The sequence below is a fragment of the Ambystoma mexicanum genome, chromosome 8, assembly GCF_040938575.1.
Source record: "Ambystoma mexicanum isolate Mex_15411 chromosome 8, UKY_AmexF1_1, whole genome shotgun sequence".
Classification (NCBI taxonomy): Eukaryota; Metazoa; Chordata; class Amphibia; order Caudata; family Ambystomatidae; genus Ambystoma; species Ambystoma mexicanum.
Genome location: NC_090929.1, coordinates 532729674 through 532748410, shown reverse-complemented (window position 1 = coordinate 532748410; position 18737 = coordinate 532729674). Strand labels below are relative to the sequence as shown.

Below are 18737 nucleotides of genomic sequence, written 5' to 3'. Positions count from 1 at the left end.
GATTTGCTCATGAAATCAAACATTTGACACGACCATCCAATCATTGCTTTGACCAAACAATTCGCTCGAATGCAGGCCTCCTCAGACATCAGAAGCTTCTGCGCCATGCATGTCTAGTTCACTAAGCTAGAAAGAGTGTACGACGAGATTCATAAAACACACACTTACCTGACTGCATTTCTTGGACTTTTCAACTTTTGGGGAAATGGAGAGTAGATGGAATCGAGGTTATCATATTTCTCAGGAATGTATATTGTATTGCTGTCCATTTTAGGGAATTTTGATATGAGAATACAGGAGTTTACCACCAAAGGCTGGAAATTGCCTCTAGTTCTGGAATTCATGGACAGACTGAGATTGAAGAGCTGTCATTCCGGTGGGTGTCGTTTCACATGTCCAGTTCTAAAGCTTTTTTTACAGCTATGGCACTGTCAAAATAACATTATATGAGAGGGCGAGTACGCAGCCACAGTCTCGTGACTGCCTAGTGCAATATATAACCGGTGTCACTGGTACCCAACTCATTAGTACTTCTTTTATCAACCTTCAGAAGGGTGAAATATTTGACCAGCTGGAGCATAACCCAGGGGCTTGCACCTAGTATTTAACTTGGAGGCAAAAGAATGAACCCCCTGAGCTAACTCGACAACAAAAGCAGCTGCAATGCTGGTATCTGTTTAGGTTAAATCTTACTACCTTAAGAATATCATGTTGTACTATGAGGCTTCTAGTGCATGGTAGTAACAAAATACTGTTGATAGTAAATACAATTACATAGATAATAGATTAGATCCCTTGGCTGCCGGTTAAGGTTGGATTCCGTTTCAATGATATAACCTTCGTTTACCAAGCCTGAAGAAGAATCAATGCTCCAGATAATTGAAGGCCCCTGCTTGTACCAGACGCAGCAAGAACATGTGAATCTATGTAAGACTCGCACCTGTGCCATGTTCCTTATATCATTTTTTTTTTACTGTAATCTGTTACCAAAGCAAAGTCACTGCAAATGGAAGCAGTGTAGCAGATAATGAAAGACAGCTCAATCCGCCGCTCTGCAGATGGTACACCTGTAAATTCGGCTAGTGCCTCACTTTATGGAGGGGTCAAGAGTGGCCCTTGGATCCTATTTTATCACTAGCAGAAGTACCGGTTCTCCAAAAGGGTTCTGTCGACAGACATGATAACCCCCTCATCAATTGTTGAAAATGAATGATCCTGCAAAGTCTCTGTTCCGCCTCACCCTGGCGTGGTGGAGTTCATTGCGGTGCAAATATCTCGGAAACCATGCAACCTAGGGCTTTGAAACATAGGTCCCAAAGGGACCTTAAATGTTGTTCATCATGTCAGAACCGGCTGATAAACAATTGTTTCCCTTCCTGGTGAACATGGTTTACAGCTTCGTCGGCAGGCACCACCTCACATAAATCCTCTGGAAAAGTAATTTCACCAGAAGATTGGGAAACCTCTCGGATGCTACATGCCTTCGCCTATCAGGTCCATTCGCCTCTCATACAGTTTTTTGGTTCCTTTCCCACTATACTTGGTTTACGGCTTCGTCGGCAGGCCACAAACATGTTTTTCCTTTTTCTGAAATCTGGGGAAAGGGGTGGGGTGTCCAAATGTTATGCAGTCAGTTATGTCCAAATGCTCGTAACAGGTAACTATGCAAAATTTGGTGCAGATTGTTGAAAAGGTGTGGAATTGTATAAGGAACAATGGTTTACCAAGCCGCAAACCCACACACCCACAAATTCCTCCACAAACCCACAGACACATTTTGACTGATATATATTACACAGCCACAGTAGTGGCTGTGTAGTTATGGTTAAGTTGCTAATCCAGTAGGAAGAACACTTTTTGGGAGGCTTAAACCTTCGCTCCCCCTGGACGAATCCTCACCAAACTTTGCAAAAAAAGTATATGGCCCACTCTACATTTTGCAAAGTTTGGTGACATTTGGTCCAGGGGGGGCAAAGTTATAGGGGTGTTCCCAAATTTCTTTTTTCCCATAGACTAAATGGGGAAAAAATCTTTGCTGATGCCTACAGCCCAAACCGCTGGACAGATTTTCACCAGATTTGTGGCAGGAGCAGCGGCTTGGTCCCAAAAGCGTGCTTTTGTAAATTTGGTGAAAATCCGTCCAGTAGTTTTTTAAAAAAATGACCAAAAAGTAGGTCACAAAAAATTAGTGATATCTATGTCCGCTCTGCGGACACACTTCCCTGTTCACTCCGCGGACTGTGTCCTGATTGGCGAATTAGCTTGCGTCATGTCCACGGACATGCAACACGGATTGGATGGTGAAGAGCTTGAAGTGTGTCAGATTTTTGGAAATGCCAGCCATCTTGGATTCACTGTAAAAACATATTAAAAAACACAACATTGCATTTGTCAAACTTATCAAATAATCTCTGGGGAGGTGAGGGGTGATGAGGATGGGATATGGCTGCAAGAAGCAAAAAAATGGGTGATTTTTGCTGCGAAAGTCCGCGAACAGTTCGGATGTTCACGGACAGTCCTGAAAAGTTTGCGGACACCTCAGCATTACAGGGTTGGTGAAATGCAGTTCTTGAATGGCTTATAACTTTGACGCCACTTAATAGAACTGCATGAAAGTGTGCATGTATATTTCTGACCTGATCCCGAATGAGTTTACAAAGTTTGGTGGGATTCTGTCATGAGGGGGCAAAATTAGAGGGGGGTCCCAAAATAATGTAATGGCTTATAAATGAGGTGCTATTTGATGAATCTACACTTAATTTGGAAAACTGATAATGGATATAGATATAAATGTGTTTGCAAAGTTTGGTGGGATGCTGTCAAGAGGGAGCAACATTAGAGGGGGGGTCCCAAAATATTGTAAAGGCTTATGTGATGCTATTTCACAAATCTACACAAAGGTTTGCAAAAAGATTATAGTTCTAGATACACATGTTTTCGTAAAGTCTGAATGGATTTTGTCAAGTGGGGGCTAGGTTATATCACGATTGTATGTGCATACATTTGAGACTTTTGAAAAAATAAAACATGGGTGGATTTCCAGCAAACTTGCGTAAGGGGCATTGGCAAGGACCTACAAGCATGGTTTTGGAAATGTGCCAGTGTTTTATTTTTTGACAAGTCTCATAATGTAGCTACAAAAAATAGCGGTATACCTTTAGTGACTGAGGGGTAGCCTGTGGTCATGGGCAATGGCCAGATTGTCTGGATCATGCAATAAGGTCATGATCTGGACAATCTGGCTACTGGCCATGACCACAAGGGAAAAGACATAGGATTAAAGGAGCCATGTCCACCTGGGACTGGCTCTGTGGTAAAGATATTCGAAATTAGGATAGATTTGAAAGGGAAGAAAAATGTGCTTGTGGTAATATGGTCATAGGGTTCTCTTTTTGGCTTCTGCAGGCTACCATGGAAAGCGAAGAGGGGCCCTGTATGAACCCCCCTGCCTTCCCTTTCCATGGTGGCCATCTTGGAAAAGGATTTTTCTTCCTACACCGGGACGCCCCTCCCCCCAACTGGGGTTTTACACTTTGTAATTGGAGGTGGAGTTGTTTCCTGGCTACTTGAATGACTACAGCAACCAGAATCCCCTGAGGCCATCACTGGTAGTAACCATCAACACCTGAATAAACACCTGAACAGACTGCCTCCCTGATGATTGCAAGTGGCAAGAAAGCGCGCTAGGAGAACATCAACTGGACTGTGGAAAGGTACATCTAGCTGGGACCCAGAGTGCGCCCCTCGCACCCTTCTTTGTCAAATAGTCAAATATATATGTAGATTTATAGAGTGCACCTAGCTTGAGAGCAGCAAAGAGTTTTAAAACGTTTGGAAGCCACAGTTGGTCATGGCATTTTTGAAACTGTAGGGCAATACCGCTGGCAGAAGGGAGGAAAATGTGGATTTAGTTGTGTGCTAGGTATTGAAGTAAGGGTCACATTTTTTGTGTTTTCCGGAACTGGAGGATGGGGGAATTCTGAACTTGCAGAGGGATAAAGTTCCAGCGGTCTCCTTTAATAGAATAGGAGGGGCTCTTGTGCGCCAGCATATTACCCTTATTTCTCAACTGCCCCTAAAAATACATTGGTGAAATTAGGAAGCGCCTGGGCAATCGGATACCTTATTTTGCATGATGTCACCATACAAATGAGCGACTGCTTCTATAGAATACACACCCACAACAACTTGGGGTGCACATTTGTTATTATCGGAGAGTCCTGAAACCTTTTTTTGTAGTGGGGATGCACAGGGTCAATACAATGTGCTGTTGGCATAGGGACCACTTTTTCTGCAAGGATGCTGTAAAGTGATGACACACCTTTCCTTCTGGCGCTTTGGGGACAGCCCCGATCACTGCCCCTAGATTCAGCTCCTTGAAGCAACAAGCTCTCTTCAGAAGGAGCCTGAAAGACATGCTATAGAGTGGGAGTGTGATAGAAGTGTACATCAATTTTCCTTACAATAATTCTATTCTATATTGTAATGCTTCTCTGTGTCGCCTGGATGAATGGAATAGCAGCTGTAAGCGAATGACCAGCTGTCTTAAAGGAAGGGACAAGTCTGTTACGTGTGTGTGTGTACGTATATTCATTTTTATTTGTATATGTTATTGTTGTGATTTAGTTTACAGAAAACCTTACACAACATTCAACAAAGGAAAATAACATTCAAAAATAAATTTATTTTAAAATTCATACATCTCATATAACAATTTCATACAATTCAAGTACAATCAATCAAATTTGAAAATTGAACAAGTGCAAGGACGAGAGACAAGTTTTCCCCCACAGAAAGCCTTGACCAAAAGATCTCATTTGAAATGCTTAAGTAAAAACTCTACCCTTCTTTAGTGAAAGAAGTCAATCTGATCACAGTTACGCAGTTAACGAATGGCAGTCCATGACCCAATGTTTTAAAATTTCCATAGTATTGTCAGAATTACAAAAGTGACAGGCCAGGGACAGATCATCTACAGGAGAAGAATTTTCCCAGTATTTGATACGTTCTTTGGACTTCATTTGGTTAAACCTGAAACGCAAATATGTTGTAAGAGCCCTCTGAGATGGAAAACATTTAAGATATACAGAAAGATTACCAAACCTTCCAGGGAACATTGCGTATTTACGATAGGACGAATAAGAACCCAAAGCTTCCAATGTCAGTCTCCAATCATCCCTGAACAATTCAGATTTTACGGATTCAGGATTACCCAACAATTCAAACTTTGATGACCCAATTCCATCTAGCAGATTACCCATCGAACCCCTGAATGAAGTAACAGATTTAACAGAACATTTTACCAGGATCTGGTGAAAATCCACAAATAAGGAATTGTGTGGAGGAGACAAAAACTTATGGAAGATTGACAGCTGTTTCCACTGAAATCTGGCATTAAGTGAAATAATGTTCAGCTCGTGGCAAATAATTGCATTGGGGATAGAACTTGAAAGCACCAATAGATTTTTCCAAAGCATCCCCTGCATGGAATCAAGGCATGGGCCGAGAGTCACGGATGCAATATCTAAACCATGCAGTATCACTGGCTCGATCTTTCCCAGGTAGTATTTTATTACCTGGAGACAGGATAAACAGCATAGTTTCCTAAAGATCCTCTTCATGTGGGACTGTAAGGGCACCATTTTGTTTTTCAGCATGGTACTCAACTCCATAATGGACGAAGAATTTGTTAAATTGTAGCCCAAATAACCAGGTGAAGCGACCTGCTCAACCCTTTCAGTCCCCAAGGTCCACCACATAGTTTTAGTCATCCTGTTGGATGAGAAAACCACCACCTTAGATTTTGATCGATTTGCCATAAGATTATTTTTTAGGGTATACTGGTGAAAGATATTCAATTTCATTTGGAGTCCCCGCGGAGTCTTATCGAAAATATTGCTGTTGTCCGCGAAGGCCAACCAGTGAAGTTTCAAATGGCCCAATTTACTGGTATCACCTGATAATAACCCTTAGCTAGAGATTGAAAAGTATTGATGCAAGACTACATCCTTCTCTAAGCCCAAGTTGGTAGAAATGAGCCTCGATACTGCACCTTCCTTATTAAGGCAAATCCTCAGCATGGAATTTTTATGCAACAAAGCAATCAACTGTACACATTTTCTGGGTACCTTTAATTCCAACAGTTTATCCCATACCGCTGTCGGTTTACACAATCGAAAGCAGAGGACAAATCCAGGGAGGCCATACAAATATTCCCCACTGGTATCCTTTTACCATTTGCAACACATGTTTCAATACAGTGGCACTGAGGGATGTGCCCACCTGTCTCCGAAATCCCACCTGAAAACAAGACAGAATATCATTTTTACTCAAGAAGGTGTAGAGGTCTCTTAATAGCAAAAGACCTTACTGGACGAATCGATCAGGGCAATGGGTCTATAATTCACCAGATCACTAGGATCATCCGTTTTTTTTAAATCGGGATATAGACTCAGCCCAAGAAGCAGGAAATATATGAGATGCATAAGTAGCATCAAAATGGGGTTTAAAATAAATGAGACCAAGCAATAGGATCATTTTTTAATAAGATGGTTTAAGTTTGTTAGTGGCCCAAATTATATCCTCCACTTCACAAGGACATACAACATCAGTGGCCGAATTATCTAACCAGTTCGAAGTGTAGTAAGAATCTACTGAGATGTTACATTTCTTAGAATAGAAGGACAGTATCTTCTGGGATAATATTCCCCATATTACAAGCCCCTGCCTCAGACTTCTTATTAATAAGAGACCAAATGTCTCTGGAATTAGCGTTTAAGAGAGTCCTCAGAATAGCTCGATTGTCTCTCAGTGCAAGATAGTACCTCAGAGATTTATGTCGTTGACATTACTGCTTTTTGAGTTTAAAAAACTCTGCGATGTTTAGCTCCCTTTTTTTCAGCAACTGATAACTGGCACCGGGATCATGGAAACCCATCTCACTACAATGGGGTTTAATAGAAGTTGAAACAAAAAAGTTATGTATCCATGAATCCAGGTTGCACCTGTGTCAAATGTAAATCGATTGACCATCCGTTAGCCTAATCTCCAGCTGGGGCAGGTCATTGACCATGAAAGTGTCTCAGACCAACCCCCTTATCAGATTTTTAGAAGAAGAAAGGGGGAGAACAAGAGAGTAAATTATAATCGTGACCATCAGCACAATTAGCATGGAAATCTCCCCCGATGCTCAGAGCATGCTGATGACCCTCCAATCAGCCAAGAATTAAACAGATCAGACAAACGTGAATGAAACCCTTCAATAGAAAACTCAGAAGCGTTCCAATATACATTTGCCAAGAGGACCTCAGTATCTGCATCGGGGAGTATCACCTGTACCACCAAAATATCCTCTGCAGCATACCAAGGCTTAGAGATAACATTTATCTTGTTCTATCGCTATGGCCATGCCTGCATTAGCTCTGCCTATTACCCCCAACGGAGCAGGAATAAAAAAAAAAAGAACACAATATAATAGTGTAAATTCAATATGCCATGCCATAGATGTAACACATTTCTCCAACCACACACATTCCAAGATGCCAACACAATTACAGAGTGTCTAGGGTTTATCAAGGATCAACTCTCGGACAGAAAGGTTTTGATGGCAGACTCCACCCAAGACTAATCTTGGGCTTACCTTATTTTAGACATAATGGGTAGTTCAGACTGTATAGAAGGCAAAACCTGTGTAGTAACCCCATCCACATTCACCGGTAGTATGCATGCTGTACGGGGGGCATAGTATCACAAGTATGACACTGACACAAGAGGTACCGTTTGTAAAACCTTTATTACATTTTCAGGGTTTGGAAAAACTATTACTTTGCCCTATAACTATGATGTGAGTAGTCTCTACCACCAAATAATAAAGAAAACACACTCCTAGTCAGTCTCTGTCAAATCACAATGGCCTATACTATCAAAACCTCTGCAGGACCACTTCGACCTTCCCTTCAGCTCACACTTTGTCCCAGTGTCTCTTGGTCTAGGTAGTTCAGTATCATAAGCACAAAAGTTCAACATTCACCTTTTCACTTCCCCTTTTGCTGGGGTTAATCTTGACCATTAAGCATCTTAGAGTTCATTTCACCTTTCACAGAGACTTTTCAGTGGGCGACCTCCTTTCGCTGGATCACTCCGCTACTCAGTATCACTGGCTTCACAGTTATCGGAAATTTAAAGGTCACCAAAAGGTCCACCTTCCTTCACGTCTCATCAACATGCGTGCAGCCTTTCAATTGTGAGATATACTGTTGCAACTACAATTTTTCCTTAACACACACCAGACTTTCATGTCGCTCGCCAACTCACCGGATGTGTGCATGCCTTTCTTGTCAATGCAGTTTTAATTCATGAGTCAGGGTTAATACCACAGGCTTGGCCTTGACCTCCCCTACTGTCGTTGACCGACAGGGTCGCTGGTGCCCTTGAAACACAATGCAGTCTTCTTGTTTGGGATTTGGCCTTCTCCGCGTATCATTCATGGCTCTTCGGAGGCAACGACCTCCTGCAAGGATCTCCTGGGTTTCTCTATCCTTTGCTCTTGTCCCTCTGTCGGTGCCTCTGCTCCAGTAGGCTCGTCTTTGCCCCAGAAGTTCTGCTCCTTCTCGTGTTCCACCTTCCTCAGAGTGTGTCTCTATGTTCCACCTTTTATCTGTGTGTGAAGAGCTAATTGGTATCAGATGTATGTAGTTGAAGTCAATTGCCTGACTTTGCCTGACCCGATTAGCGGGACATGTCCATGTGATATATAAGGGTTAGCCTCTTTACTCCCAGTCGCCCTCTTCCTCAGCCCAGTGTTTGATAGAAAAGGGGGAGGAGGTTGGGGTATTGGAAAATCTTATAAAATAGGATGGGTCATGGGTATGGGAAAGGGGGGGAATGCTGCGTCTCACCATTGGATGTCTCACCCCCACTGCCCGCAGACCACTCACCCAGGTGATCCTTCCACACTGGTCCACCCCTGGGTCTGGATCCAAAGGCGATGGCAGTTCTCTGGCCCCCTGAAATAGAGATCCCTGAGGACTAATAGGTGAGAAAGTTTGGGTGGTAGTTGAATAAATGAAAGCAAAGCCTTGTACGCCTGAATAGCTCAAAGGTATCGGATTGGTTTTCTTTAATCCCCACCTTGAGATATGTAAATTCAGGGGACATTGAATTAATTTCTTTTTCGTTGCACAGCAACAACCGTATGGTGTCATACTTCTACTCAGACTTGTAGCAAAGTTGGTCTGCAGACAGAAAGAGCTACTTCAAGATTTGGGGTACAATTTGTTTCACTTTGAGTCTGGTGATGCTGCTAAATTCATTTTGGCTCCACTCACTATTGCACTGTGGGAAACCAAAGGGAATGTATAGATCTCAAGGTGGGGGTAAAAGAAAACAAATCCAATACCTTCAACCTATTCCGGCGTACAAGGCTGTGCTTTAATTTATTCACCTCTCACTCAAACTTATTGTAGAGGAGACAGCATTTGAGTCAGGTGCCGTACTCAGTCCCCTGGCAGGATCTACCAGATTACATTTTGTAGAAGATACCAATGGACTGGCTTGAGGCAAATCATTAGTGCAAGGTGGATTGCCCAAAAAAGATTCAGAAATCATACCCACTGGCATCCTGCCTGATGGAATCATCGATGAATCTCCATTAGCCAAGTCAGTGGCCAGCCCCACCCCAACGGGATGTCCCTTGGACTGTACACTCAAAGTAGGAACAATAGGTTTATCCTTAGTTGACAAAGGAATCCAAAACGAGGTAAGCTTAGATTGTTGACCTCTCACCAAGATCTCAATTTGCTTCGGAAGGAGAGGAGAAGATAGATCCTTCAGCAAAATTGCATTGATCTGAGGCACATCATTCCCCTCATCAGAATCAATAATGATTGGCTCAGTACCCATCTCATTGCACATATATGTTCACAAACACACACGTTGTTTGGGTCATTATCTGATTAAAACTAGAAATTGCGAAGTTTAATTTCAGAATTTTCACTCGTCTTTTTTTAACCCAGGTTTACCTAACAAATGTAAGGGGAAAAGGTTTTCTGTTGGAAATCTCCTGAAGCCCAATACAAACCTTTGGAAAGCTCTGTATCCAGCATGGCAAACAAAATGTTATTATAACCTTTAAATAGTTAATTATTAATGAATGTACACCACTTTGCTACCATCCTCTGGTTTGCACAAATTGACTACTCGTTCTTTGCACTGCGCATTTCCAAAGCCATAGCTGGACATGGAAGGAGTTGGAGATGGATGCAGCTAGGGAAAGGCTCCCTAGACATGAACCAATGCAAGGTCATTCCACTGATGCCCAGAACTTCATTCCAGTTTTGTTTTCACTCCTCGATCACCATTCCCCAACTTTTATCATACTGCACGACTCTGGTCAACGGTACATACAGTAAACCTTTTGAATGTGTTGCCGGGCCACAGTGAAGTCCTCAATAAGAAATAATAGGGAAACAGTAGGTGCTGCGTTCGTGAGAGCAGAACAGAGTGGCGCACATGCCAGCCAAAGAAAGCCACTTACCTCCTGCTGATCTCCAAGATGTCCCCGATGTTCGAAAAGAGGTGATGATGGTCAGTTGCGTTGGGCTTTAGGGTCTCTTTGAGTTCCTCCGATTTCTGAAAGTGGCGAACGAGAATACCCAGGCTGTGCAGGTAGGAGTACTCGGAAGTGATGATCTCAAAAATGGACTGCACAATTAAAAATCAGAGAGAGAAGATATGGTTTTGTAAATTTGTTTGGCATTTCCATGATATCTTAAGTGGGCACGGCAGTCAACATATTTCTTATGGAATTGTCCCCTACCACTGTGGAGTCACTTTGTAGCCCATAGGAGGAAACGCATTTTAAATTCTTTGCCAACCAAAACATTTTGCTGCAGCCAAGTCCTGAGCACTTAATGAGCTCTATCCCTGAATCGGCTCACTTCCATCATTTTGGTGGACTTAGTCTATTGGGAATCCCAGCAGCAATATTTTGAATGTGAGGAAGCAGAAGCCGTCCCAACCTATGACTTCAGTTAATTTATATGTTGGGGATGAGCAGGGGTGTTTTGGTGGCATCATGGTTGGTCTTTAGAGAATTCCTGTACCGTTATACATTCCATATAGAGAAATCTAAAGAGAAATCCTGAGCATAACTTGATCTCAATATGAAGCATCATGTATGGTCCCACAGGTTCCCCATGCAAATGTATATCTTGGTCTAACCATCAGCCTTAAACAATTCCAAACTCCAATTGCATCCAACATCATTTTGAACTCAGTACTGACCAATAGTGTAGAGGAAACAGTGCCCAAGCATTTGGACCTTCATTCCCCTGCACTCTCAGGATCCCCCTGGCACTTGTCCAACTGCCCACCCCCACCCCCCAGTGGCCCAGGGGCTCTCTCCCCTTCCCACCTCCCCCAGCACTTGCACGCTCTCCACTCCGACCTGTACTTCCTGCCCTCCTAAGCATTAGCACATTCCGCTGTGACCGGCACTTTTCCACACTCCTCTCCTGCACTTCTTGTTATTGCACGTGCACAATCCGAATGGCGCAAGGCCTAGTAGGACCATGTTGGTCATCTGATCTGCCCCCCCCCCCCCCGCGTCCCTCTTTCTGTCTTGTTGTGCCTTGAAACACCATTTGCTGTACAGGCGCATAATACATACCCAATAAATAACAAAATACAATAATAAATGTCACAGATACTGGGTCAGGGTGAGAAGATCAATACTGTGAGATGTTCAAATTAGAGACTATTATTAATTTTCATCTCTGGGAATGTCACTAGTGAGTGATGTGGCTGTGCCTTTTTTCTTGCGACACTATGTTCTGACACATTCCAAAAAAACATTCCAAAAAATGGCCAACGGACCAAGACGCATTTATGCGTCCGCATTGAATCTATTCAAGTGCATACTTGAAGCCCAGCTGTCATCTATCCGAATGACCGCTCGCCAGCACCCTACCCCACTTGGGGCAGTCTATTTCAATGTAATTGCCTTCATAAAAACCCACGTGGTCGAAACACATGTCGGCTGACCACAATTGTGGGACTACGAGTCCACATGAAACACTTGATAAATAAAGTTAAATTGCACGTAAAACTGACTTTTTGTACAAAGTGTGGTAAATCCCCTTCCTTCAGAAAGCAAATAAAAGGCAAGGTACAGTAAACAAAGGAGGTGTGGGCTTCACCTCAACCCCATCCTGTGACCTAGCAGAGAAATCAAATCAGGACACCACATTAATCATCAGAGCCTAGCAAGGTTGGTTCCATACCTAGGGCCCAATCACGAATACCTATGGTCTGACACACATTGCACATGTGCGAGTGTGAGGGAGACAGTTATCAAGCTGTAAACCACAAACCTGGTAAAACAGAAACAAATATGGTGGGATTACGCTGAAGATATCCAAACTAACCAAGTCAGTAGAACAAGAGCTGGGTGGCAACCTCGAAGAGGAGCCTGATGACCACTATGAGTAAGGGGAATTATCAGGCCAATTAGAAGTAATGAAGAGATGTTTTGTTCATGCTGGGAAGAAAGTGTTATTTATACATTCAATCTGATTAAAAGGTCACTTCTTATCGCAAGGGCCCACTGCTGAGGAAGCAATGCCAGGCCATTTAAAGAACTGGATAGACCGACTCTGAACCATTCATCAAAACATTGATCACAGCAACACAATTTCACCCATGCAGAATTTTTTGGGCACAGAATGGAAGATTAGCTTTGAAAATTACAGCAAGCGTATGTGGCATCATCTTGGGCAGCTTGCATTCACGCACAGATGTCTTAAGAGAGCAGTGTTTGGGATTCCGCCATTTGGGGGCTAAATGGGAGGTGTTTTGATAATGTCAGATCCACCCACTGGTACACCCAGTGGCTTGGGGGGGGGGGAGAGTTGTCAACTTTAGTGGCTGATCACAAAGTTCCGACGTGGACGGTCTTTCCATCACAAGGTACCCAAAGTGGCAAGCACCACGGAACATATATTCGAGGCAGAATAGCTGGGGCAGGTAATGCAGCGGTTACCTCTTGTCTTTTGCGTTCCTCAGGTGAGATAATGTCCAAAATGCCAGTTTCCTGCACCTGAAGGAGAAAGAAAAGAAAGACTTTATGGTTAGTGATTTGCGATGGTCTTCATCCACCACCCAAAAACGTATTAAGTAGAAGCAAGGTGGGGTGGGGGAGCGGTCGCTTCCGTTTCTATAATGTTTGAATGTTGTGGAAAATTGCACAAAATATGAATATGTTTAAGAGTCTAAAAACCAACAAATAAGAATGTATAGGATAGTGGTTTAAATCACTATACAAGCAAGAAATATAACATAGCATCATATTGTCACCTTCCCTTTGCGTCTCACACTCTTCTGTTTCTCTTTCTCGATTCCCCACCCTCAGTGCTTTGACGCGGCCTGGCAACAATTTAAAGCGCTATGCAAGCAAGCTACATACCCTAACATATTGCTTAGGACAATAATATAAGATGTATACTTTTCAGAAGACAGGTAATTTGTATCAGAGACCTTCAGTGCAACAGAAAACAACAGAACAAAGCAGATGCATTTGCACCACACACTCATAGTAATAATAGCTGGTTTTATATAGCGCTACAAAGCCGCAGGTATCTAATCACTGAAATAACAGTTGATATTATCATCCCACTGTGTGGTACTCAATTTATCGACCTCAGAAGGAACAAAGGCTGAGTTGGCCCTGCTGGGATACGAACCTGCATCAGCAGGCTGCGCACAGATGTCAGAACAAGCGCTCAGCTCGCAGTGCTATTTGACCAGCTATAGACCGGCTCATGATATGATATATGATATGGCATTTATAACGCACCTGTACACAACTATTTCTAGGTGTGACAAGACAAGGAGGGGAAACAGGCGGAGGACAAAACAACGATCTTACTTGGCCTTGTGTCATTCAGATTGTGCAAGTGCAGGAAGTGGAAGGGGAGAAGTGCCGAGGGGAGAAGTGCAGGTAACTCAATAAGTGCAGTCAGCGAGTGGCTCCTAAGTGCAGAGAGAAGGCACTGTACGTTTGCAGAAACAAACCATAAGTGCTGGGGGAGCCCGGAGGCAGTGCAAGGGCAACTGGACATGCAGGAGACTCGGCCTGAGTTCAGAGGGCCCAGGTTCCAGGGTGATCAATGCGTGGAGCAGTCAGGACATCCGCAGGGGAGAGGAAGAGAAGGCTGAAGTGAAAAGGAAGGTCTTGAGTTGCTTACGGAACTGGAGGTGGTCCTGCTCAAGTTTGAGAGATGCAGGGAGGCTGTACCAGAGGGAGGTCCCAGCCGATGAGAGATCTGCCCCCAACTCTCTGCTTGGAAAAGAGACCCTCAGAGAGTTGGAAATGAATGAGCGGAGAGCTCGAGAGGGGAGCTGTTTAGGAAGAGAGAGTTTGAGATAGTGCGGTCCCAGGCCCCAGAAAGACTTGTGGACGATGCAAAGCTTCTTTAACTTGCAGCGCATCACTCCCTAAGAGCCACTCCATGCAATGAGAGCACGCACCACATTTTCCAAACAAACTCAAACACAAGAAAACTGCACCGAACATACTTTTTTATCCTAAACTGCCAAATCACACACCAGATGAACCAACAAAACTCTTTCATGCAAACAACTGCATGCAGGTCGCAACTTATCACTCCTTTATATCACCAGACACATCAGAACATCTGCAACACATTGAAATACCAATAAATACAGGTGACAAACCGTCATAATATGTGGTAGGTGTTCTAATTGTACACCTTAACCCAACATTGACAACGTAACAGCACCCTCCAGTTGCGCCAACATGCAACCAACACAGTGCCACATATTATACACATTACAGCATGTTGCTGTCCAACAGCACTGATCTCAAACCGAGCATGCTCAAGAATAATGAACCAATGAAAAGTACACAATCGAAGACATCACACACACACAAGACAAGTAACAAATGTGTCATGAAAGTACCTGTGATCAATTTGACACAACTTCCAGTTCCCCATCAGTCCCCTCAGACAAATTCGAGACAGACAGACATAACGCGACCGAGGTTTCTAATAACAGGACTATGCCCTCCCACCCATGAACTAAAAAGACGCCCAGTGAAATACCACCACATTCAAGCAAACAGATAGCAGGCAAAGACACAATCTCACACTCGTGACCACTTCAGTGCCAACCCACGACTTTATGTCAGGAAGGTCTGTAATCTCCTCTTCTTCCTGAGATGCTCCAGTCTCCCTTTCCTCCCCTTGCTCCTCACCTTGAAGTCTCCGGCGTTGAGTCAGCTTTGGATTGTCCTTTGTTCGAGTCTTCACTCCTTTTTTTTTGAAGATAGGGACGACCAAGGTAGGACGCCACAGTGACACCCTTTGGGTGATCTGTGGCAACCCTCCTCGGTCGCTGGTCAATGGGGAAAAAGCCAGTGGCACAAAAAACCCCAGAAGATTAGGATCTTCAAACGCAGTGAGGTTGTAGTAAACACACTCCGGAGGCAGCAGCAGAGGGAGAGGAATCTGATGAACACGGTCCAAAATTAGAAGAATTTCCAATAAGAATCGGATATGAGACCAGATAAATGGAAAAGTTCCAGAACTGATAGAACAGTAGAGGGCTTGGCGAGGCAATCCACAAGACAGGCTGAGGTCAGAACCAGGATATCAACAGGAAGTAGTTCCGATACTGGATAAGCAGGTGAGGGCTGGGCGAGGCAATCCACAAGACAGGCAATGGTCGGTACCCGGAGATGTAAACAGATAGGAACAGAGGAGGGCAAAAGAAGAGGACCAAGACAGGTAAGTACCATACAGGAAGAAAGCAAGAATAAACAGAATAAGTATAGAGAGAAAGGCACCAGACGGATGGGAGGAAGGATAAGAGACGGGAACGGAACAGACAAGGGAGAAGGAATCAAGAAGGCGAGGAGAAAATACTGGTTAAAAGGTACAGAGCGCAAGGGGAAAAGAAAAGGAAAAGAAGGACAACGGAGGGGAAAAAGGGAAACTCCACGAAAACACAACAGCAGCGCTGGAACAAGACGAAAACACTGTACGTTGCAACGCACCTGACCCCGGAAGTGAAAGGATTAAATACCGGTGTCAGGAACGTTGCTACGACAACTAGACCGTACAGCGCGCTTCCCAAAAAACGTGATGGAACTCGCTATGGCGGGCGCAGCTTCCACTTCTTCCAAAGCCGCCAGGTTCCCTGAGGCGTGACAGTATGCCCCCTCCTAAGGTCCACCCCACCAGGTTTATTGGGGTGTCTGAAATGGAACCTACGCAACAGGAGGGGGGTATTTAAGTGTGCTCTGGGTTCCCACGTGTCTTCAGACCTCGGGTATCCTTTCCAGTGGACTAAGTACTCTAAACGTCCCTTATGATATCGAGAGTCACATATTTGGGATACCTCATAGATGTCTTCAGCGGGATCTGGTGGGACTGGAGTGTTTTTCCTTCTTCGGGACCACTTATCTTCCATGAAGGCCTTCAATTGAGAGGTGTGAAACACCGGATGTACACAACTTAATCGTGTAGGCAGCTGTAAGCGAAAGGCTACTGGGTTGACTACTTGTGTTATCTTGTATGGTCCAATAAATCTAGGGGACAGCTTAGATGGGCGTACCCAACGTGGTAAATATTTTGTGGACAGTAGTACTTTGGAACCGACTTCCCAATTGGGCACCGGTCTCCTGTGTTTATTAGCTTGGGATCTATTTCTCTCTTGAGCCTCAATGAGTCCCAGCCTAGCCTTGTTTTGGGCCTCTCGGATAGTTGCTAATGAAGCTTCCACAGAGGGCACAGAGGACTCAATGTTGGTCAAGGGAAGAAAGGTACGGGGATGATAACCGTAGGTACAAAAAAAAGGGCTAGAACCGAGGGCTGAGTGGCAAGTGTTGTTATAGGAGAATTTGGCCGTCGGGAGTAACTGGACCCAATCATCCTGTTGTAGGTTGACAAAACACCGGAGATACTGCTCTAAGGTACCATTTAGACGTTCAGTTTGTCCATTTGATTGTGGATGGAACCCCGAGGTCAAGGCCCTTTCAATGCCTAATCTTTTGCATAAGGCAGACCAGAAATGAGAGGTGTACTGGCTGCCACGGTCTGAGATGATCTTAGTAGGCATACCATGTAGCTTAAATATGTCTCTCAGGAAAACATCAGCCATGCAAGATGCAGAAGGTACCCCAGGTAGAGGTGGAAAATTCGCCATTTTAGTAAATGAATCGATGACCACCATTATACAGGTACAACCCTGAGACTCTGGCAACTCTACGATGAAGTCGGTCGATATAGTGGTCCATGGGCCTGTGGGAATGGCACCGGATTCCAACAATCCCAGAGGTTGTGTGGAATACTTGTTACGAAGACAGGTAACACAGGACTGAACGTATTGTCTGGTCTCTTCCTTCATCTTTGGCCAAATAAAATACCTTGATAAGAGTTCTTGAGTATTACGAATACCACAGTGACCCGCAATCTTGGTATCAGGGCACCAGGATAATGCTGTCTTCCTTAACGACGGAGTTGGCAGATACAACTTGTCCTTGACCATATATAACCCATCCTTGATAACATAATCGGTCTTGTCGCTATGTCTTTCTGCTTCAAATCTCCCTCCAGAATCGTCCTTGACCTGTTGCAGGAACGTGGACACCACTCCTATTCTCTGAGATCTTGCAAACATCAATTCTGTAGTAGCTTCTTGTTCAGACAGGTAGTCACTGTGTCGGGACAGGGCATCAGCCACGAAGTTTTGTTCACCCGGAATGTAAGTAATATTGAAATCAAATTGGGCGAAAAAATGAGCCCACCTTGCCTGTCTTGTGTTATAACATTCAAATTGACGCAATACCTGCAAATTCTTATGATCCGTTCGGAGGGTAAAAGGGTGTTCTCCGCCTTGGAGGAGGTGTCGCCACTCAGTGCAGGCTAATTTCATACCCAGCAATTCCCACTCTATCACAGAGTAGTTACGTTGGCTGGGGTTCAGTGTTTTGGAATAATAGGACACCGGATGTTCCTTCCCCTCATACTCTTGCAGTAATACTGCCCCGATAGCAGCAGAAGATGCGTCAGCTTCCACTATAAAGGGACGGAGCTGGTCAGGTTGCCTTAATATGGGAGCTGAACAGAAAGCTTGTTTGAGTTGTTGGAAACTCTCTTCGGCTTGAGTAGACCATTGGAAAGGGGAGGAAGATTTCTTAAGAAGCGAGGTCATCGGGAGTATCCGTTGAGAGAAGTTTGGTATAAATTTCCGGTAGAAATTCGATAAACCAAGGAATCTCTGGATGTCTTTAACAGACTTGGGAGACGGCCATTCTAGAATGGAAATGACCTTCTGAGGGTCCATGGCAATTCTCTCAGAGGAAAGAATGTATCCTAAATATGAAATGGATGTTGCCGAAAACACACACTTTTCCAATTTGACTGAGAGGTGATTGTCTTTGAGTCTGTGAAAAACCTCCTTGACATGAGAGTTATGCTCAGCGTGGGTGTGGGAAAAGACCAATATGTCATCAAGATAAATGATGACAGAGTGTCCCAGGAGATCCGAAAAAAGTCTGTCCATGAAACGTTGGAATATCGATGGAGCATTTACAAGGCCGAAGGGCATCACTTGATACTCATACAAACCAAAAGGGGTCCTAAAGGCAGTCTTCCACTCATCTCTGGTTTGTATCCGAAGCAAATGGTAAGCGTTGCGTAAGTCTAGTTTAGTAA

General features: G+C 44.0%; 1 protein-coding gene across 2 annotated transcripts in view; it reads right to left on the bottom strand.

The window, feature by feature from the left end:
* The window catches only part of ARHGEF16 (Rho guanine nucleotide exchange factor 16), a 440772-nt gene that overhangs the window by 233367 nt on the left and 188668 nt on the right, over window positions 1–18737 (bottom strand). For both annotated transcript variants that reach the window (XM_069610226.1, XM_069610225.1), the window contains exons 5-6: window positions 13040–13096; window positions 10535–10701 (exon numbers count right to left, since the gene is read on the bottom strand). In XM_069610226.1, the coding sequence (XP_069466327.1) occupies window positions 10535–10701; window positions 13040–13096 (224 nt within the window). The remainder of the gene's footprint in view (window positions 1–10534; window positions 10702–13039; window positions 13097–18737) is intronic.